This window comes from Tetrao urogallus (assembly GCF_951394365.1).
Source record: "Tetrao urogallus genome assembly, chromosome: 2".
Classification (NCBI taxonomy): domain Eukaryota; kingdom Metazoa; phylum Chordata; class Aves; order Galliformes; family Phasianidae; genus Tetrao; species Tetrao urogallus.
This window is the reverse complement of record NC_136814.1, coordinates 36,515,648-36,537,829: the sequence shown is the minus strand read 5'-3', so window position 1 is coordinate 36,537,829 and position 22,182 is coordinate 36,515,648. Positions and strand designations below refer to the sequence as shown.

General features: G+C 36.1%; 1 protein-coding gene across 1 annotated transcript in view; it reads left to right on the top strand.

Moving 5' to 3' along the window:
• RYR2 (ryanodine receptor 2) overlaps nucleotides 1–22,182 on the top strand; it is a gene marked incomplete at both ends in the record, with an annotated part of 341,640 nt that overhangs the window by 281,132 nt on the left and 38,326 nt on the right. The window contains 7 exons of the mRNA XM_079550429.1: nucleotides 751–863; nucleotides 6,327–6,423; nucleotides 9,457–9,560; nucleotides 10,141–10,192; nucleotides 10,334–10,387; nucleotides 20,355–20,454; nucleotides 20,686–20,765. Of these exons, the coding sequence (XP_079406555.1) occupies nucleotides 751–863; nucleotides 6,327–6,423; nucleotides 9,457–9,560; nucleotides 10,141–10,192; nucleotides 10,334–10,387; nucleotides 20,355–20,454; nucleotides 20,686–20,765 (600 nt within the window). The remainder of the gene's footprint in view (nucleotides 1–750; nucleotides 864–6,326; nucleotides 6,424–9,456; nucleotides 9,561–10,140; nucleotides 10,193–10,333; nucleotides 10,388–20,354; nucleotides 20,455–20,685; nucleotides 20,766–22,182) is intronic.

Here is a 22,182-nt window from a genome sequence, read left to right as displayed (position 1 = left end):
TCCCTTTGCTGCCTCAGTCTCTAACTCTCACCCAGAGGCATTTAACTTGCTTATGGCCATTCTTTAGGGGCAGCTCTTCACACAATTCCTTTCTCTCTCTTCCTTCTCTCCTTCTACATCTGTCCCTTCTGAACAACTTGCAGCTAACAATTGCCACATTCCACTCATGGAAATCATATCACCAGGTTTCAGTGATGGCAGCTGTGGTTTTCTGATATTTATATTCACGAAAGTGATTTAGTTCTAAGTGAATCACTGTACCTAAGTCTCATTTTAAAATATAATTCCTTTCTATTGTTGCTGGTCATGATAAACATTAGAAATAAAAACTTGGTGGTGTTTAGAAAAATTCCCTCTGGGCCACTGTGGAAGTGTGCACTCTATGTAAGGAGTTGTGTACAAAAGAAAGAAAGCATGAAATTTTTTTGTACTAAAATGTAAGATTTCCTAACAGGTGGGCTTGATGATAATACTCAATCTGAAATATCTAAGAATTAGGGTTGAGTAAAAAAGGAGAATATCTATGCCATAAAAGGGAAGACAGTTTGATTTGATGTTGTTTGAATTGTTTTTTTCTTCTTTTTAATTTGTCTCATCACTTGAACTCCATCTAGAACGCATTTTCCCATCTCTAATTTTTGTTATCTTTCCAACTGATTTGTTATCTAACATTTTTGTTGTTATTACTATGCTCAGGGAGTAGAGATACTGTGACATTGTTTATTTTTCCATATATATTTTATATAACAGGTTGAACATCCTCAGCGGTCCAAAAAAGCAGTTTGGCATAAGCTGCTGTCTAAACAGAGGAAAAGAGCAGTAGTTGCTTGCTTTAGAATGGCACCATTGTATAACTTGCCAAGGTAAGAGCTATATCTGTTCTATCATTGCCAACTGTGTTTATGTGCACATAATGCTATTCGGTGAGACCTAAAGGAAGAAAAATATGCAAATAGTGCCTGAGAAGCTAAATAATGTACATTTTATGGTGCTTTCTTTTAATAGATCTCATTCCTTTCTTTAATATACATTCTGAAAATAAAATGACAATATCATTTTAAATCTGTGGTTCTCTACTCTTGAACTTGTTCCACCTTTTTGTCCTGTTATACTCTCTTTTTTGAAAAGTGGATGCCTTTCACAGGAGATAAATACAAAAACGGTCATATTGGGGTCACTATATTATATATATGACTGATATATATATGATATATATATATATATGTTAGGAGATGAATTTCCTCCTAAAATGTAGTATAACTCTGGTTAAGTACTTTTTAGGAATGACAGGCTTGAGATGCAAGATGGTTGAGGCACTCTGTGTGAGAGAGCAATTGGAATGAATCAAGCTCTGCCTAAGGATGAACAAGTTGAGAGCTTATGAGTGAGAATCGTGGGAAAAGCTAATACAGGTGACACCATTGTGGGTGTTTACTACAGGCTGCCTGATCAAGAGGAGGAAGTTGATGAGCCCTTCTACAGACAGCTGAAAGCAGCCTCATGATCCCGGGCACTGGTTCTTATGGGGGACTTCAATCATCCTGATATTTGTTGGATAAACAACACTACCAAGCACACACAGTCCAGCAAGTTCCTGCAATACAGTGAAGATAACTTTCTGATGCAGGAGGTGGAGAAGCCAACAAGGAGAGGTGTGCTGCTGGACCTTGTTCTTACTAAAAAGGAAAGTCTGGGTGGGGATCTAAAGGTTAGGGGCAGTTTGGGATATAGCAGTCATGATATAGTGGAGTTTGCGATCTTGTGTTGAAGAAGCAAAGCAGTAAGTAGGACTGGAACCTTGGACTTCAGAAGAGACAAATTTGACTTCTTCAAGGACCTACTTGGAAGTATCCCATGGGTAAGAGCCTTGTAAGGTAAGGGGACCCAAGAGAGTTGGTTGATGTTCAAGTATCCCTCCTTCCAAGATCAAGATTGGTGCATCTCTAAGAATAAGAAATCAGGAAAAGGTGCCAAGAGGCTCACATGGAGGAGCAAGGAGTTCATGGTAAAGCTCAAATGAAAAAAGCAATTCTGCAGAAAGTGGAAAAGGGATCCGGTCTCTTGGGAGGAATATAGAAACATGGTGGGATGCCACAAGGAAGGTTAAGGCCCACTTGGAATTAAATCTGGCATGGGAGGTCAAGGAAATGAGGCTTCTTTCAGTATGTCAATAGCAAAAGGAATATTAGAGAGAATGTGATTCTGCTTCTGAATGAGAGGAGTGCCCTGGTAATGAGCACTGAGAAAGTAGAGTTACTGAACATGTTTTTGCTTCAGTTTTTACTACTAAGACTGTCCCTTGGGAATGTAGATTCTGGACATAAGAATCTAGGGGTATTGAAGACTTCTGCTTGGTTGAGAAAGAACGATCACAGAGTGTCTAGCTGAAACCAACACACAAAAATCCATGGGCCCCAATGAGATACACCCATGTGAGCTGACAGAAATGACTTCCAAACTGCTCTCAGTCATCTTTGAAAGGTGTTGGAAAATGGAAGATGTGCCTGAAGACTGAAGGATAGCCAGTGTCTCACCAGTCTTCAATAAGGGCAAGAAGGAACTAGGAAACTACAGGCCAGTCAGCTTCACCTCCATTCGTGGAAAAGTGATGGAACTATTTGTTCTGGATAAGGTTACATCAGTATGGATTCACCAGGGGAAAATCATGCTTAACCAACCTGGTAGCCTTTCTGTAATGTCTTCACTGGCTGGGTAGATGCAGGATGAGCAGTGAATGGCTGTGAATGTTGTATACCTTGACTTCAGCAAGGCAGTTGACACCGTCTCCCATAACATCTTAGTAATGAAGCTTAGAAAGCGTGGGATAGATGAGTGGACAGTTAGGTGGATTGAAAACTGGCTAAACAGCAGAGCTCAGAGGATTTTGACAGGTAGGGCAGTCTGGTTGGAGACTGGTAACTAGTGGTGTTCCCTAAGAGTTGCTTCTAGGTCTGGTCTAGTTCAACATTGTCATCAATGGTCTGAGTGAAGGCACATAGTCCACCCTCAGCATGTTTGCTGATGATACAAAGCTGTAAGGAGCGACTGATATGCCAGAAGGCAGTGCTGCTATTCAACAAGATGTAAGCAGGTTGGGAAGTTTGGTGGAGAGGAACCTTCTAAGATTCAACAAGAGGAAGTGTAGTGTCTTCACCTGGGGACAAACAACCATGTGCCTGACCTGCTAGAAAGGAGCTTCACGGAGAAGGAGCTGGGTGTCCTCATGGACAGCAGGCTGGCCATGAGTCAGCAGTGTGCCCTTGTGGCCAAGAAGGCCAATGGTATCTTGGGGTACATTAAGAAGAACACAGTCAACATATTGAGGGAGTTAATCTTCCCCTTCTACCCTTCCCTGATGAAGCCACATCTGGAGTTCTGTGTCCAGTTCTGGATTCCCTAAATCAAAAAAGTTGGGAATAATCTAGAAAGAGTCCAGTGGAGGGATGAGAAGATGTTAACGGATCATCTTTTTTATGAGGATACACTGAGAAACCTGAGTTTGTTCAGCCTAGAAAAGAGAAGGCTGAGAGGTGATCTCATCAACGTTTATAAATAACTAAAGTGTGGGAGTCAAATGGATGGGGCCAGGCTCTTTTCAGTGGTGTGCAACTGCAGTAAAGGGGACAATGGACACAAACTAGAATACAGGAAGTTCCATACAAACATGAGAAAGAACTTTATTGTGAGGGTGATGGAGCACTGGAGCAGGCTGCCCAGGGAGATTGTGGAGGCTCCTTCTCTTTAGATATTCAAGACTTGCCTGAACAACACTTTAGTTCTAAATCTACTGTAGGGAACCTGCTTTTAGCAGAGGGTTTGGACTTGGTGATCTCCAGAGTTCCTGTTGAATCTCTATGTTTTTGTGATTCTACAATGTCTTCCAAGAGGATCTGTTCCAGGCACATAGGAGAGGCTCACTGGTCTGTAGTTCCCTGGGTCTTCCTTTCTCCCTTTCTTAAAAATGGGCTCTTTCAAGTCAACAGGGACTTTGCCTGACAGCCGCAACTTTTCAAATATGATGGAGAATGTCTTGGCAACCACATCTGCTGGTTCTTTCAGGATTCCAGGATGCATGTCGCTGGACTTTGCAGAATTATAATTGTTCAGTTTTGGGAGGTGGTGTATTGGACTTACTCTTCTCTTACAGTAGGAGAGTCCCACAGTCCCATCTAGAGGTTCACAGGTGTGAGGTTCAGGGAATGTGTGAGAAATGAGAATCCTGTCTGCCACTGAAGATGACTGAGGCAAAGAACTTGAGTACCTCAGCCATCTCCATGTCTGTTGTAGTCAGTTTTCTCTTCTCATTTATGAGATGAATTACATTCTTTTTGGCCAGTCTCTTTTGATAAATGTACCTGTAGAATCCCTTTTTGTTATTTTTCACATCCCTTGCCAAATTCAGTTCCATTTTGTCTTGGCTCTCTGGATCTTAGCTCTGCATGTCTGAACAGCAACAGCTATTCAACAACAGGCACCCATTCCTGCTTCCACTGCCTGTATATGTCATTCTTTGTCTCTGTTTGACCAGCAAGTCCTTCCTCAGACATGCTGATTTTTTTTGCTTTCTCTTCTTATTTTCCTATACTGGGGGACAGAGAAGAGTGTCCTCGGAAGAGTGTCCTTAAAGAGTTGCCAGCTCTGGTCTGCTCCTTTTTTTCTAAGGACTACTCCCCAGGGGGTCTCATCTGGCAATTCCCTAAACAGCTGGAATTTTGCTCTCTAAAGTTCAGGGTTCTGACTTTGTTTTTTGGCAGGCCTATTTTCCTCAATATTGCAAACTCAACCAGGCCATTCTCACTACAGCCTAAAGTGTCTTCAATCTTAACATCTTTCTTGAGCTCCTCTGCATTAGTTATCAGTGGGTCCAGTAACACTCATCTTCTGGTTGATTTGTCTAATAGTTGGATGAGTAAGTTGCTTCCAGCACACTTTGAGCCTCTGGAATTGCTTGCAGCCTGCAATATTCCATTTCCAGGAGACATCTGGGTGTTTGAAATCCTCCATCAAGAGGATGGATCAAGAGCCGGCGAGCACAGTTCTTGTAATTGAATCAAGAAGGCCTCATGTACAGCCTCTCCCTGATCAGGTGACCTGTAATAGACCCCAGCCATCAGATGTCCTTTTTTAGTCTGATTCTTGATTTTCACCCATCCATCCCCTGCAATTCTGTGATAACTATTGAATTACCTCTATTATTTGATGCAATATGTACTATACACAAGAAATAAACTGGTACTATTTATCTGAAAAGTAGTCTATCTTGAACTTTGAGGAAGAGCATTTCTATTTTTCTGTTAGGAAATTATGCACATACTGTAGTTGTTTCATCCTGAGGTTCCTTTTCATCTGAGGTTGCCTGTTTCATCCTGAGGTTCCTTTATTTTCCTTTTGTTCAATAGAGTTTAGAATCTATAGTCAAATGAGTCTTAAAGTCCTAAGATATTCAAAGGAATGAATGTGCAGAAAAAGCAATCTGTGTTTTCATGCAGTAGCTAAATAGTTTCCAGAACAATTATATCTAGTATTTTCAACATAAAGTAAATCTTACTAAGAATGCATATTGTTGTTATCACATTTACTATGGTGTGTCTGAGTCTGTCCTGGGAAACACAAGAGTCTGTAATATCATACTAACCTGAAATGAAGTTCTCTTGGCAGCTGAAAATAGAACAAAGCTAATTCAATTTGTAGCCTCTTCCAATGTGTAGATCACCTGTATGTAACTGACATTCCTATATACTTCAATTGTACTTCTTCATTTTTGGTATATGAGACTGAGAGTTATCTTAGATAATTAAGTAATAAAATTCTTTATGGATGCATCTTTGTCTTTGTGCTTTGTATTGAGTCCTTAGGGGAAAGGAAACCACGCAGCTCATTCAAAATCAAACAATTTAAGATTTTAAATGTGTAAGACTAATCTTGAACAATTAAAAAAGTTCTTGAGCACAGTCCAGTGTTATCCATTGCTGTTATCTTAGTATTGAAATTAAAATAATATTTCATTTTAAAATAAAATTCTCTAATGTGGCAAAGTGATTTATTTTATTTCTTTGGAGTTCTATGTTATTTTTTCCAGAAAACATTGTTATTATATTTTAATCCAAAATTTACAAATATTAATGTGTAACTCTTTTGAATAGAAAACTTGAATGTAAAGACCAATTTTAAAATCAATGCTTTGGTCATGGTTTCCAATAGAAATTCTGCTTCCTTTTTAAATGGTAGCCACGATGTATGGACAGTTCTTCAAGCAAAATGAAATTTATATTGACCAGATCTTCTCTTTATGAATTTAAAACTTTTGTTTTAACTATCCTTTATAGGCACCGAGCTGTCAATCTCTTTCTTCAAGGATATGACAAATCTTGGATTGAAACAGAAGAACACTATTTTGAAGACAAACTGATAGAAGATTTAGCAGTATGTCTGGGTGCAAAGGGTTGTGGGAATGTATTATGGATTAACATTCATCTTGTATAATCATAAGTCTCTGAGACATGTAAGAGGTTATCTGAGCTATCGCTACTCAAAAGTGTGAGCTTATAACCAAGACATTCTGATACATATTAAAAATCACAAAAACACTGGAGATTACAGAATTTCCTTAGGCAATCTACCTCTTGGCTTCAGTCATTATAAAACTTTCTGTCTATGCCAGCTGCTGATATTGCCTTTCTTCACCTGCCCTGTGCAGAAAGGGAACAGTTTGTTGCCTTCTTTCTTCACAGTTAATTTTTATGTTTTTGAAGTCATTACAACCCCCATTAAAGCCATTTAAGTCAAAAGACTAGAATAGGAAACTAGAGGAGTTCTAGTCTTAGATGAGTCAGTTCCTCAGTTATAGATATGTAAATGTTGTTCGCTGGACTTACCAGTGCATGAGAGTCCTATTGGATTGCTGGTCATGGAAATAAAGATTTTTACCATCAGTCAAGGTGTTAGACTCAATGCCTGATAATCCCTGGGGTGATTTTCATTAGAGGCTTGTGTTCTCTTCCTTTTATAATCATCTCTCAGATATCTAGCTTTATGTGAGGGTTGGGTAAGAATTAAGATAGGGAATGACTGTGCTAGGAAGTTTTTTTCCATCTCTGTCAGGGCCAAGTCAGTCTTCTTACAATAAAGAGGGTCCAGGCTCATCAGGAAGGGGAGAAAGGAAAGAGCCTTGGATTGTGTTTAAAGTTAAAAGGCCTGGTGTTTCTGAACTGTTCAGATATCGAGTAGAAAATGGAAAGAAGCCAGGGCTCAGAGAGCGTAGCCAAGAATTCTCATTCTTTAGCTCTCTGTAGTCAGCAACTATAATGTACCATGCCTTAGTACATTGTTTCACAGTACTGAGAATTTTGGATTCTCTTTTCTGTTAAGAGGAAATAGCTTAAAAGAAGAAATGCAATTAAAACTCTCTCTGAAAACTCTCTCCTTCCTGACTTTGCCAGATTCAGACCATCCAGGCCTGTGAAACGGGCATTTTCTGTATGTAGGAGATGAATGTTTAAGTACGTGATTAGGCTAACACAGATCTCCTTCCTGAATCTTCTGTCTATAAGTCTTTTTATACAAATTTGGTAATATCTTTCCTGTATATGAAAAAACTATAAGGAGCTTAATTCTGCTTGTCCTTAATTTTGATTCAACAGATTAAGCCTCTAGTGAAGCTAGGTTTTTAGAGTTGGAAGTTAAAATCATAGACAAAATTTAAAATTCTTTTGTTTGCATTGGTTTTATGAAATTTTGAACTTATGTGAAATAAATTTGTTATTAGTTCATTGGTAGGCATCACTGAACCATAATGACCTATGGGAACAATGTGTTTAAAAGAAGATTAACAATGAAATTCCTTTAAAAGCAACTCTTTTAGATCCTGACATTTAGAAATGGCAACTAAAACTTCCATGACTTACTTTTTTTTCTTCTCTTATTTTAAGTGCACTTTAAACTTTTTAAGCATAAATAATTATAGGGCAAATGTCTCAAAACACTAAAATTTTTGAAAGCTTATTTTCTGAGAAATGCCAGGAAATGCTTTAACTTAGTGGAGAATTTTATCCTCCATTTAATTTGAATTAAATCTCTGGAAATTAATAAATTTCATGAAATATTAACAGAATTTTTGCCATTTTCTTCATCAATTTTGGTAATATTAGAAAGGTTTTTTGAATGATAATGTTATGGAATGCTGCCATTGAATTAAAGAGAAAGATTAGCATCCTAAACGAAATTGAAGAGCAGAAGAGCATCCCCCATAATGGTAACATGTAATTCCAATTATATTTTGCTGTGTTCCGATTTTGTAATTGATACTGAAAATATGGTCATGTGAAGTGAACTTTCCATGCCTAGCATAACTGTCTTTACCTATTAGTGAAACAGTCATTGTGATTACATGTCAAGGAGAAGTGAATTCTCACCTACAATTTATGTTTATTAGAACTGAGAGGAAAATGATGACTTCACAGACATATACGAAATGTAATAAACAGAGACATCTAAAGGCGTTCACAGAGGAACATTTTTGAGGCAGCTTCTTGGCAATAAACAATCCTTTTTCTTTCACCTGTTACGTGGCCAGTTCTTGTTGATAATAGATAATATCTGGCATTATAATATTTCTTTTTTACTTCTACAGTCATGACAGTGCATGCAATTCTTTTTATCTGTATTGCATGCTGGTAGGTGAAAATGAGAGAAAGAGTAGGTATAATTTATATAACCAATTTTATGTGACCGACAACATGCTTTGTAAAAGAAAAATTAAAAACTTAAGCAATGAAAGACATAGTCTGAAATATCTTTTGGGAAAAGACAGGAAGTCAGAGGTCAGAATTTGCATAGATCCTTTTCAAAACGTTGTTTCAATCATTGCCAGCATGATGCCTAGAAGAAATTTTCTTTCTAGAGAAAGCTAACTAGATCTGTCTAAACCAGAAAGCAAAATAAACATGGGGGAGGGGAGGAACAAAAAACAACTTTGTATGTATTCGTATGTATATACACATAATTGATTGATATAAAACATTTATTATACATTATTGATTTGTCACCATGTAGAATTCTTCGTTATTGTTGTTGGTAAACATGGCTCCTTCTGACTAATGCTGTTGATGAGCTTCAAGTTTGAATAGTGTTCCTCAGGGAGCATTATACGTGACATAGCAATTCAAACAAAGGATTTTAACTTGTCACCTTGTCACTGATGAAGCTTGTTAACATTGAGAGAAAGAGACTAATGTTTCAGAATTTGAAAATGAGAGTTGATTTCTATGAAGAGAGGAGTTCCCAAGCTTTGCACATAACGTAGTCTTCATGGTGTAGTTGCTTGTCTCCTCCTGACTGACCATGTCAAGATAATGTATGCAAGTGTTTAATGCTTAAGAAAGTGAAAAATCATTTTCACAATAGATAATTTAATATGCTTTTTTTCCCTTAACCTTTATGTTATTTTTTTCCCTGAAGAAACCTGGAGAGGAACCACCAGAAGAAGATGAAAGCCTTAAAAGAGTGGATCCGTTGCATCAACTGATTCTACTGTTCAGTCGAACAGCCTTAACAGAAAAATGGTAGGGGTAGTGTGAAATGTTATGCTGGGTGTATGTGTATTTAAAGTTATCTGTCTTTAAGTTAAATTGCACGGTTTAGACCAGAACATGTAGATATGTACACACGGTGAGTTTGGATTACACTGAAACCTCTCTGGTCTGTGCTAGTATGTGAAGATGTTTTAACATGACTGATAATAAGATTTAATGAGTTTCACAAAGACACGCAGATGCCTCATAAACTTTGTCATAGACATGGATGCTGTACTTCTGGCAGCATTCAGTAATTATTATCTTTTCTGAGTTTATTTTTGAAAATGATACTCTAAGTATTAATTATACTTGTAGAAATAATGGAAAAATTAACCATGCTCTCTTCATTGGAATCTGTTTTCTTGATATCTGGGCACTGTGTTTGTAGCTAGCCTTAATTTTCATTTTGTATTAGTTAGTCATTTTGTATTAGTCCTCATTTTCAAAAAAGATTTTTGTAATTATGAGCATGGAAATACTTTAAGTGATTTTTAAGGTGCTTAAAAAAATTTTGGAGTGCCTTTTCTACTATTATTGTTCTAATCTTCTTTCTTTTTTCTTTCCCCAGCAAATTGGATGAAGATTTTCTGTATATGGCTTACGCTGACATAATGGCAAAGGTAACTTTTTCATTACCTCTTACGTCTTTTTTGTTTTAATAACATTAATGATGAGGATCAAGAGAAATTCTGGTTTTGGTCAACTAATCCCTATCCTTTCTTGAGCTTATTAGTAAATGTTTTCTTTTTGTGTGTTATCAGAGTTGCCATGATGAAGAAGATGATGATTGTGAAGAAGAAGTGAAGAGCTTTGAAGTAAGATTATACTTCTGTTTCTTTGGTGGTATTTTTCTTGTTGATGTTTGTTTTTTTTTTTCTGTATTTTTTTTTCTTCTCATAATAGACATTTTTCATAGCTTCCAATTGACATTTATGTTTCTTGGTTCATGGCTTACTGCAGCTTATTATGGCAGTGAACTACATGTCAGAAACTGAATTGGCAAATATGAGTCATCAGATTCACAACAGTAAAACAAAAGCAGATGTTTTGTCACAAAAAGAAGGTTTATATAAATGTAGTAGTATAAATGATGTAAATCTTGATGTTTAGTTGATTCACTTTAACTGTTTAGTTGCTGAAGAGAAATATAATGGTATTTTATTCTAGAAGTCTGATAGTAACAGACTGTATCTTGCAAGGTATCAGATTCTACTTCAGTTTTTATGTGATAAAAATACTGAAATAATACAGAAGCAGAAGCCATTCATATTCAGTACCAGTAATTTATGCAGTATTTTTAATTTTCTCTATACAGTAGTACTTCTTAATAAAAGATGCTTTTTAATTTTTTTTAATGAACACTGCCAAGCATTTTCTTATCTTGAAAATGGAAAGCTGTATTTATTGTGGATTAATATAGAACTTTTAGTGCTATCCTCTGCAAGAGGAAACGCAAATACGTGAGTTTATTGCAACAGTAAAAGATATGAGCCCTTGTTTGCTCTGTGATCTGTCTCTCTTTTTCCACCAAGAAAATGAAAATCAAGAGAAATTTGTTATTCTGAGGGACAGTAAAGAGTTAACTTGTGAAAACTTTGTGGATATATGATTCTGATATTTAAAGCTGTCTTGTATTTGCTAATCAATTAATACTTGTGTTTAGTACATTTACTAAAGCAGAGAAACAGGAAATGCATGATTTTATTCTTTTTTAATATTTATAGATATAATAATTTATCTGATATGAAACTACGTATGCTGTTTAGTTTTTTGAGGAGGGGTTTGGGGCATGCTTACAATTAGCTCTCGTTGTTTTATACATATCAGATGCTGTGAATGTTTTTTAAATGCTGTACGAGGTAGCAAGGAACTGCTGTAGTCTGTTTCCTGTTTTGCAATATATAGAAGTTAGAAAAAATACCAATTCCTTTTAGTCCTTCCAGAATTGTAGAACAGCTGAATTAAAAACTGAACTAATATATCATTTTCTGTTTTGTGATAAATAACTAAGTGTGATTCCAAATTTTCACACTCCTTTTTTTAGTTTTATTTTTGGAAATGCAATGTATGACATTATCACTGACTAAACAAATTTCTGTAAGCTTTTGTCAGTATACTAATGCATGCTTATTAGATATTTAAAAGACTTATGTTTATAAAGGCAAAAGTGTATAAATGGAAAGTCACTGAGTTGAACGTACAGCATTACAAGTAAGGGTTTAATTAATGCTCCTTATCTGAATTATACTGCGTTTTTTGTTTAGTATTCAAATTTATCTTTTGAAAGATTATTCTTGTTTACATTATTTTTTTTCTGTAGCTATGAAACTTCTACTCAAATTGTGCATTAGCTCTTCAAAAAACAATTTTGTGTATTCATTTGGTCGGTCACTTACCTGCAGAAAAAAATTTTGGAATTATTTTTCTTATTGCTATTTCGCTTCTTGTCCTTGCCCTTCCTTAAGGTCACAGGATCCCAACGCAGCAAGGTAAAACAAAAAAATGTGTGTGTATTTGTCTGGGTCTAGTTTTGTGACTTTTAGGCCCAACATCTTGAATAATTTCATCTAAAAGATCTTGAAAACATTTCTAACATTTTTGTTCTAGCATGACATCTGTTCACCCAACCCTTCTTGTGTGCAGAATCTTGTTAAAGACAGCAAGAATTATTTAGGAGAAGTTCATACAAAAACACATTGCCATTTTGGGGAAAACTGAGTCTCATTTGGCTTGTTCATATTGTTTTATTTTTCTTGCTTTTTGTGCTTTAGTTATCTTCTTTCTGGTTATAATTTAATTTGAATGATTTATCTGATATACATGGCTCTGAAGGGAAAGTCCTCTGAAAGCACTTGTCTTCTGTATCTTAGTAGATATGCATTTATGATAAAATAGCAGAATTGTTCGTCCAATATTTGTCACAGTGATCTCATCAGTTCTACTGTAGCTTAACTGTGGTTTAGATCACTTGGAGTAGATGGAGATCTTAGCCTTCAGTGTCATCATACTTGATAGAAACTCCCTAACTACTCTATAACTGCAGTGATTCCTTGTTGTTCCATGCTTTCTCTAAAATCTTAGAGGCAATTGGTGTAAAATTTTACAGTTGTAATTAGTATAGTGACTCAGTTTCTTACCTAATCTTATATGACTCTCAACAAAAGTCTCACCACCCATTTCTAAAAGATTGGCCCATAGTTCAAGCACCATCTTTCCAGCATGCTTCATGCGAGTAGAAGTTTCCATTGTTGAATCAAACTGCTTGCTGATAATACTGCAAAGCTGATGTTTTGAGCAGAGCTATAGCACGTGTGGTAGCTATTTTTTGGTTCTGAGGCTTTTAAATGTGGTTATTTGGTTTGTGGCTAATGGAGGCTAGACTAGATAGAATGACTTGAGATAGAAATGTGCAGATTTGCCTAATGGTGAGGCTCCTAGCAGTGGTTTCAGAATTCAGTGCAATATAGCAATATGGGGATCTAGACTTCTCCATTGAAAAAAATCAAGATCTTTGTGGTTTTGGGTTTGCACTTACTAACAATCAGCTTGCAAAAGAAAGAATTTCCTATAGAACTTCAGAAAGAGAAGATGTACTTCAAGATCTATTTCATTCTTACTCCTTCGAAAGTTTGCCCAGTTCTGTTACACCTTCATACATTAAAAGCATTAATCTAGAAGATGAATGTATTCATACAGGCTTGCAAAGAATTGTTTAAAAAGTATTATAACTTCTACAAACACATCATACATACTAAAAAAGCCCAGAAGGAAGTATGTAGTCAGTCTATGTAGTACAGTCTTTATTTCTTCTGCTGAACTATTCAAACACCACTTGTCTGACACTTTGCCTATATAGTTTCCATACACTAAATGTTATATGTTCCTTAAAAATGAGTCTGTTTTTCTGTTGGAAAAGTGTTTTCAAAAGGAAAAAGATACAAATTGTTGCTTCCTTCATGCTTGACAGGAAACTGTTGTAAAGTTGTAAGACTATATATGACAAGTGTATGTGTGCCTTTGTGTATTTCTGTCTGTCTGCTTGCCTATCTTGAAGTACAGTGTTAAGTCCATATTGGGTCCTGTCCTGTTTAAGATCTTTACTGATTACTTGGATGAGGTATTGATTTCACTCTCAGTAAGTCTGCAGATCACACCAACTTGGCAGGATGGATCGATCTACCTGGGGGCAGGAGGGCCTTACAGAGAGGGATCTGGCCAGGCTAGATTGCTGAGTTGAGGCCATTGAGATGAAGTTAATAAGTACCGTGTCCTGCACTTTGGCCACAACAACCCCATGCAGTTCTACAGGCTTGGAGCAGAGTGACTGGAAGACTGTGTAGAGGAAATGGACCTGGGGATGATGGTTGACACTTGTCTGAACATGAGCCAGCAGTGTGCCCAAGTGGGCAAGAAGGCCAATGGCATCTGGATTGTAACAAATGGTGTTGCCAGCAGGAGCAGGGAACTGATTGTCCCTCTGTACTCAGCCCTGGTGAGGCTGCAACTCAAGTACTGTGTTTAGTTTTGGGCCTCTCACTACACTGAGGCCCTGGTGCAGCATGTTCAGAAAAGGGCAGCGAAGCTGGTAAGGGGTCTGGAGGGCAAGCATTGTGAGGATTGGCTGAGGGAACTGTGATTGTTAAGTCTTGAAAAGAGGAGGCTTGGGGAGACCATATTGCTCTCTTCAGCTCCCTGAAGGAAGGTTGTAGTGAAGCCGAGGTCAACTACTGCCACGTAACTAGCAATAAGACTAGAGGGAATGGCCTCGAGTCGCACCAGCAAAGTTTGAGTTTGGATGTTAGGAAAATCTTCTCCAAAAGAGCCAACCAGCGATGGAACAGACTGCCTAGAGATGTGGTGGAATCACTGTCCCTGAAAGCATTCAAGAAGCATTTAGATGTTGTACTGAGAGACATGGCTTAGTGGGAAATATTGGTGGTAGATGGGCAGTTGGACTGGATGATCTTGGAGATCTTTTCTAACCTTGCTAGTTCTATGGTTATATTTTATTCCATGCTCGTCTGAAAGTAAAAAAAAACCTGACATTCAATCAGGATGGGAATAAAGCTCTCCTGGTCCCTTAGACTTTAAGAATGTAGCTGATGTTTGAAGTACTAAATCTTTTCCCAATCAGATCAAACAGAAACCTTTGGGCAAACTTAGAATGTGGCAGAAATGAGGAATGCATTTTATCTTCAATTTTCATGCTCATACTTTATGCAGTGTAGTCTCGTTTCTCTAAAAATAATCTGTTTCTGAATCGTTGTGTGGGCAGTCTGGAGGCCAGAATACAAATAAACAATAAAGTTATCTGTTCATCACAAAGTCACAGAATTGCTGGGGTTCTAAGGGACCTTAGGAGACCAGTGAGTCCAACACCCCTGCTAAAGCAGCTACCCTACAATAAGTCGCACAGGTGGGTGTCCAGATGGGCCTTGGATATCTGCCTAGAAGGGGAGACTCCATAACCCCTCTGGGCAGCCTGTTCCAGTGCTCTGTCACCTTTACCATAAAGAAGTTCTTCCGCATGTTTGTATGGAACTTCCTATGTTCAAGTGAAGTGTTTATAATGAGAGTGGTGATGTCTTTTTTAGTTGTTCGTAATGTTTTCATTTCTTTTGATGTGTTGTTGAATATCATCTTTTTTAAACACTGTTAGCTAATGCATTCCAGTTTAGATTTGTATTTAGAGCTATATTACATCTTCCTTTGACTGTAGACAGGGAACTGCAAACTATCCTCACATTTCTTGAAGACCCCAATGTGTTCCACTGGTGGTTAATTGCTTCCTGTGCTGATTTTCTTAGTAGGTAAAGCTGCCATTATTCTGAAACTCATTGACGTTTAAATAAACTATTTTTCTTTTTGCAACTGGTATTTGGGTCATCGCAAATGAACATTTAGTTTGAGTTCTTATTAGAGAATTTCTGTAGAGGTAAGAAAGTTGCAAGATGAAAGTTTTCATTCTTTGATAACCTGTAATCTTGCTTAATTTTTGATGCGTAGTCCAGACTTACAAGAATAATATAGGATAACTTAGAAGGTCTTTTCACAGTCATTCCACTGATGAAGATGTCAGCATGGATCTGTTAATCTTGTGATAGCATTTGGTCATTTCTCTATTCTTTGAGCAGATAATATATTTCTGTACAGAATGGTATGCATAGAAAGTTCAAATAAAACTGAGAATGCTGTTAAGAGTCTTAAACTGGAGGACAAGAGACTATGTAGAGCACGTTATGTAGAAGATTTTCTATATGCTGGCTGAGGAATCACCCCTGGGGTCAGATTGTTGAAGGAATACTTTGCAGATGTTTTTTTTATGAAGGGGGCAAGCTAGGAAGTTGTTATAGCCTGAGTGAATGGCTTTTCTGCCTTACACTTCAAAACACAAACAGATTTATACAGTGTCACTACTTACCTAATGTCTGACATTGTGTCTCTACTCTTCCTTATGTCACAATGTTGATGTTGTGCTATTTTTTATTTCCAGGATCTTCTTTGTCTTGTTTTCTTCCTGTGTTCCCCCAGTCAACCCGTGCCCATTTTCATCAATCACTTTTTTTTTTTAATCATAGACTTTAGCAGGTAATATTTTCTTATGGTTTTTTTTCATCCAGTTAGAGAACTTGTGTCCACCACTGGACAGTCAACCCTTCACTTGTCATTGTTTCTACCTATTTGCAGTGTTTGGATTCTCCACAATCCTGTTTTATAATATCACTGACTTAGGATCAGTTCAATTAATACATTCTTAATTATAAGGTCAGTTGTTTCTCAGTTTTTGTTATATGGCTGCTTTGGGGAAAATGAGTTACATAACCTACAACCGATTATGGAAGTATACTACAAAAATCTTAAAGAGAATCTCTTTACAAAGTAAATGATATATCAAATACCTGTGGTTTTAATTGGGTTTCAATTCAGGAACGTGGTAATAAATGATTATTTGAGTCTACTCATTAAGACAATTCATCATGTGTTCTGGCTGCTTTTGTCTTCTGCATCTGTCAGCATTGCTTCATGCTACAGTGTTCCAGCTGCATTGATGTTGTACTTTGCAAGAGTACTCCTAGGCATGCCGCAGGGTTCTGTGACTATTTTAGGTGAAGTAATTCCTTAATTATCTTGCCAAGCCTATTGCTCTAAGGAAGATATGGTGCTTCAGCCAAAGAATTCAGATGTAGTCATAGTGAAATATTCTAAATGATCCATTAATTTTGTGGAGTTTTTCATTTTTAACTAACATAGAGAGTTAAACTATTTAAACTATTAAACAGAGATTTCAACTATTCCAAGTATGCCAGGTTTATTACCCACCATTAAACAAGAAGTAATGGCACAGTTTGGAAGTAATGTGTGGTTTCATACCTATGATTTGTGTCAACAGAAAGAAAAAAAAAAAAAAAACAGCTGGAAACTGAGAACACGCAGATTTGAAAGATCCCAAATACAATATTTTTTCCTCTTTAAGACTCATAGCAATATTAATTCCTATCTACCTGAAAGAGAATTGATATGATGAGACATCATTATTGATACAGCAAGAATATGTTAGCAGCAACATGTGAAAGAAAAGTTCATTACAAGAGAGAAAAATATAATTGAATGACAGGGTAAACATGTCATTCATCAGCAAAGATACTGCTGCAAGCTGAAATGGAGAAATTTTTACAAAAAGGAAACGTGTAGTGAGGAATTGCATGGAATATTTTTGAATTTATGAAGGTATTGAGTTAAGATAGAGTAGATCAAAGCATATGTTCACTTAGTAATATTTAATAAACCCCTACTGCAGGAATTCTACTGGAATTACTACATTCAAATTGAGTTTGACTACATAGGTTTATGTTACAACCCAAACTACATAGGTTTATTTTTGAGGAAATTAAAAAATTACTTAGAGACTGCATGTATCTAAGAATATGGCAGTTAATTCGTAAAGTTGTTTATCGCTTTTAGTGATGATGCTTAAAAAGCACTTTCAAAGGTTTTCAGAAGTATTTGCTAATGCTTTACTAGTAGTATCAACTGATAGGTTTGTAAATATGTGGTATTGTGATATATCAGTATTCATTAACTATGGAAAAATACATAGAGGAAGAAAGTACAACAGAGGACAGAAAAATGGCTTTAAAATTGCAAAGAACAGTTTTACTAAAAGTTCACTTCTAAGATTTTTTTTCTTTTAGGAATTTAGTAATTTTCTTTTTAACTTATTACTATATTTTGATATCTTGTCATCTGGACTTTCAAAAACTCTTTTTTATTTTTCCCAATTTGTGGTTTTGGCCTCTAATTTCTTAGTATCACTAAAAAAAAAAGTAAAATAAAAAAATCTCTGCTTTCAGTGTGATGAAAATTCTTCGTCATGGAAGCTTGCTGGAGAACATCTGTAATGTGCGAATACTTTTCTAAGTGATCAGCTTTTTTTCTATATAAATGTAAAGCACTCAAGAAACAGATTTGTTTTAAAATTATTTACTTATTTATTTAGCTTAATTACTTCAAGCATTTCAGGTCGTATGAGACGTTTTTACGTAGTGGTGTTTTGATTTTATTGAATGCCAGAAAATTCAAGCCACTGGTTAGTTATTCTAGTAGTTTTCTTGATGTTAACTGACACAATAAAGCACAAAACCCCTTGTTATCATAGGTAACTATTAGCAATAAGTGTACCCTATAGAAAATTGGATAACCTGAGCAGCCAGCTCTATTTGTTTCATACCTTCTGTATTATGGATTACTTACTAAAAATCAGTGCTGCCATGTTGCAGGATTTGTACTGCCCTGCTTTCTCAGCCTGACTTATATCTTTATGTATTAAAGTTGCATAGGGAAAGCAACAGAAAAAATGCATTGACAAGCTGAAGAAGGCAATGTGCTATTTGTTGGGACTTATCACCAAATGAAGGATTGTTTTCAGAAGAAATGGTTGTTGATTCTTTTTTTGAGATTTGTTTTGTTTTCGTCTACTCTGATTGCCTAAACAGCTTGATATTTCATGGGAAATGCCACCCTTTTGACTTCAAGCTCTTCAGCAATATCTGTTTCTTCTGTTCTGCTAAAGTGCCATTGCCAGAATTGTGCATACCTACTTTTTTAGTCTGGAGATTACACAACTGTATCCTTCGTGTACCCATTTTTAAGAACCCAAGAATATCGTATAATGAAAGTTGTATATCCGGTGGTAGGTTTGTGAATAATAAATCTTGCAATGAAAGACAACTTGAAAGATTGTTGGGTCTAAAACAAAAAGTAACTCTGAATAGGAAAAGTTTTTGTTTTTTTTTTTTTAAATAAACAGTGACTGATGCAAATGAAAATATTTTATTGTAGATGTATTGAACCTGTGATGTCACAGTTTTCTAGTGGTGTGTGTGTGTGTGCGCACACACAGGTGCATATGTGTGTATGTTTCTGTTTTGTTTTCATTGAACTCCCAGGAAGAGGTTTAAACATGAAGGCAAAACTTTTAAACTTTAGCATGGCTAAATATAAAGCAAAGCTGCCATTTTTTTTTTCTTTTTTGTGCCTCCACCTAGCTCTGTCACTTAATTTAAAAAAAAAAAAAAAAGAAAGATACAGTTTAACCATAGGAGAGCTAATAGTGTGAAAAAAAAAACCCTGATGAATTTTGTTTCCGCAGCACGATAATATCAAAGATTTAAGAAACAAATTTGCCAGCCTCGGCGAGAACTCTCTGGTAACAGCATAAATGTCTGTGTTGGTTTGCTTTTGAGTTAAAGGTTTTCTTCATTCATTTAAATGCATTTCTCTTTTTCCCTCTTCTTTTTTCTTTTAATTTATTATTCATACCCTCTATATAGCAAGCCTTCATTTTTTAAACCTCTTCCATCTTCCAATGTCTTTTTTTCTGTAACTTTGATGGAAAGTTTATGGCAGCAAAGCTGTCATTCTGGCTACTTCTGCTGCAGCTGTTCCTGCTTTTAGGTCATACATGTTTTGGGCGTTGTGTTTTTGGACATGATACTAACTGATTGTGTCATGTTCCTGTTGAGTAAGCTTTCTACCACGCCATCTGATGGACTCACTGTCATAGGGCTCTATGCAACGTCCATTTTGCAACTTATACTGCTTAGTCATCCTCAATTCTCCAGCAGACTTCAATTAATTTTGTGAAACTTTAAATTCATCTGGAGTTAACTGTGCCTTTATGTTTGCTCCTTATGCTCTTCTTTGTTGTTTTTTTTTAGTAGTAGTTTAAATTATAAAGAACAAACTTCACCATTGCTCAAGCAGTGCCATGCAGTATTGTTTGTTGCCGCTATAGGATGTGAAATATAAAAGCACAGTGCATTCTGTCAAATACTCTTTTGGTAGGGTGGGCAATCTGTATTGTGTTGTAATGAGAAGTTGTGCAAAAAAATGTGAAATACTTTGGTTACTGTGGTATTCAGCAAGAACTTGCAACTCAAGAGCCATATGCTGAGCAGTATTAAGTTATGGTCCCACTGTAGAAGATTATTGAGTGTCAACTGTTGCACACATGTGCAAGTTTTATATACGCAGTATATATATAATGAATATGGGCTTTGAACTAACCTAATTATTTACAATTGAAATAACTCTTTTCAGATAAACTACTAAAAACACATTAAAGAAAAATACCAAGGGATAATATTTCTTGAACATGTTAAATATCTGTTGGCTAGCACTGTCTGTATTAAGTTGGTCCATGATGTTGCCATAGAGCCCATATACTAAGAGAAAACAAAAAACCTGAAGTTTTCATCTTAAATGACTGGAATTTTTATTCAGGAAAAAGAAATGGAAAAGCAAAAACTTCTGTATCAGCAAGCCAGACTGCATGACCGGGGTGCTGCTGAGATGGTTCTTCAGACAATCAGTGCTAGTAAAGGTAATTTTTTTTTTTTAATTGATTTTATTTTTCTGATGAACTTTGAAACTGCAGTTTTTAAAAAGTGCTCACAAAGGTCTTAACTCAAGCTAGCTAGCATGAAGCATACTGTTTTACATGAGAAACAGGAATGTCCCTACTGATAACTGCCATTGAAGTCAGTGCATGGATAAGTTAATAGAACATTCTCATTTTAAAGTGTGATCTAAAATTATATTTTATGATTTTAAGGTGAGATGGGACCAATGGTTGCAGCTACCCTGAAACTTGGGATTGCCATCTTAAATGGAGGAAATTCTACTGTTCAGCAGGTAAAGTATTCATCTATTTTCACTCATTCTAGTCAGTACAGAACTTTATAAAAAAAAGTCCTTATTATCGTAATGAATTTTGTAGTAAGACTATTTTCAAGTGCTGTTTGTACTCTTAACGTCATCCCCAGAAGAAAACAGTTTACAAAATAATACCTTGTTTGTTAGATATATTCTTTTTATCTATATGCATAATTAATCTGCAGAATGCAAGGCTAAAAGAAATGTTTTTCAGTTTGTCTGGAATGGAAAAACTGTTAAATTGTTATTGTCTTATGAAGAATTTTGTGAAATAATTTCTGAGGGGAATTTGCTATTGTCTTGAAACAGCAGGGAAAAATTGCTGGTTTCAGTATTCACAGAGAAATTTTTACACATCAAAAGTCCTTAGCTTATACCTTGGACAGTGTTTTTGATAAAAGCAGAGAAGTGAAACCTGATTTGTTAGTTTATGATCACATAATGTAGTGAGCAGAGGGGGGCAATTCTTGTATTTTGACAGTATTCTGTATGTTGAAGAGAAGTGCCTCACACAGGCTACATTCAGTTTCTGTAGTAGTTCAAGATTCCTTAGTCCAGAAAGTTTCAGCTTTGCCATTACTACATTGCGGTGGGGTGATTTCAAGGAATACAGGAAACTGGGAATAGTTAGGCTCCTCTGTCAGCCATTGAAGAAGTCGAGGAAAGCCAAAAAGACAACAATTTCTGAGGCTATCATTTCCAGAAAGTGACTTGAAAGTACACAAATTATCCAGAGAATTATCTATTTGAACATTTGCCAGTTCTTTGTATTGTCCTGACAGTAAATGACTTAGAAAAATTATAAAGTGTACATAGTTATTTAATCTGAATTTAAAATACAACAGTTTAGTTTTTGAAAATAAAAAGAAAAAATTGTTAAGGTTTTTAATCAGAATGCAGGACAGTTATGAATCTGGTTAATATAATAATCCTTGTAGTCTAAGTTACATATATATATATAAAAGCATCAATAGTGTAGTAAGAATTGCTGTTTTTCAATTGCCTCATTTCTACTCCTTTCCTCAGGTGTTATGTTCACATTTCCAATTTTTCTTTGGGCCCTAGCATGAACTCCTCAGTTCCTTGGGAGTAATGGCAGGGGCAGAGGAAGGCATGTGGAACTAATTTCGAAAAGTCATCCTCATTTGGCGTTCTTTACTACAATTAGTTTTCTATTGATGGTGTGGGTTCTTTTTCCACCATCTTGAATCTATATAAGGTTGTGATAATACATTACGTTGTGTCTGATTTGTTTTTCTTTTTCGTTGGACTTTGCTTATTACCTTTTTTTCCTATTATTTTTGTTACTTGTAAAAAAAGTTTTATCTCATTCATGAAGTGAATTCTTACAGAATCACGGAATCGCAGAATGGCCCTGGTTGGAAGGGACCTCAAG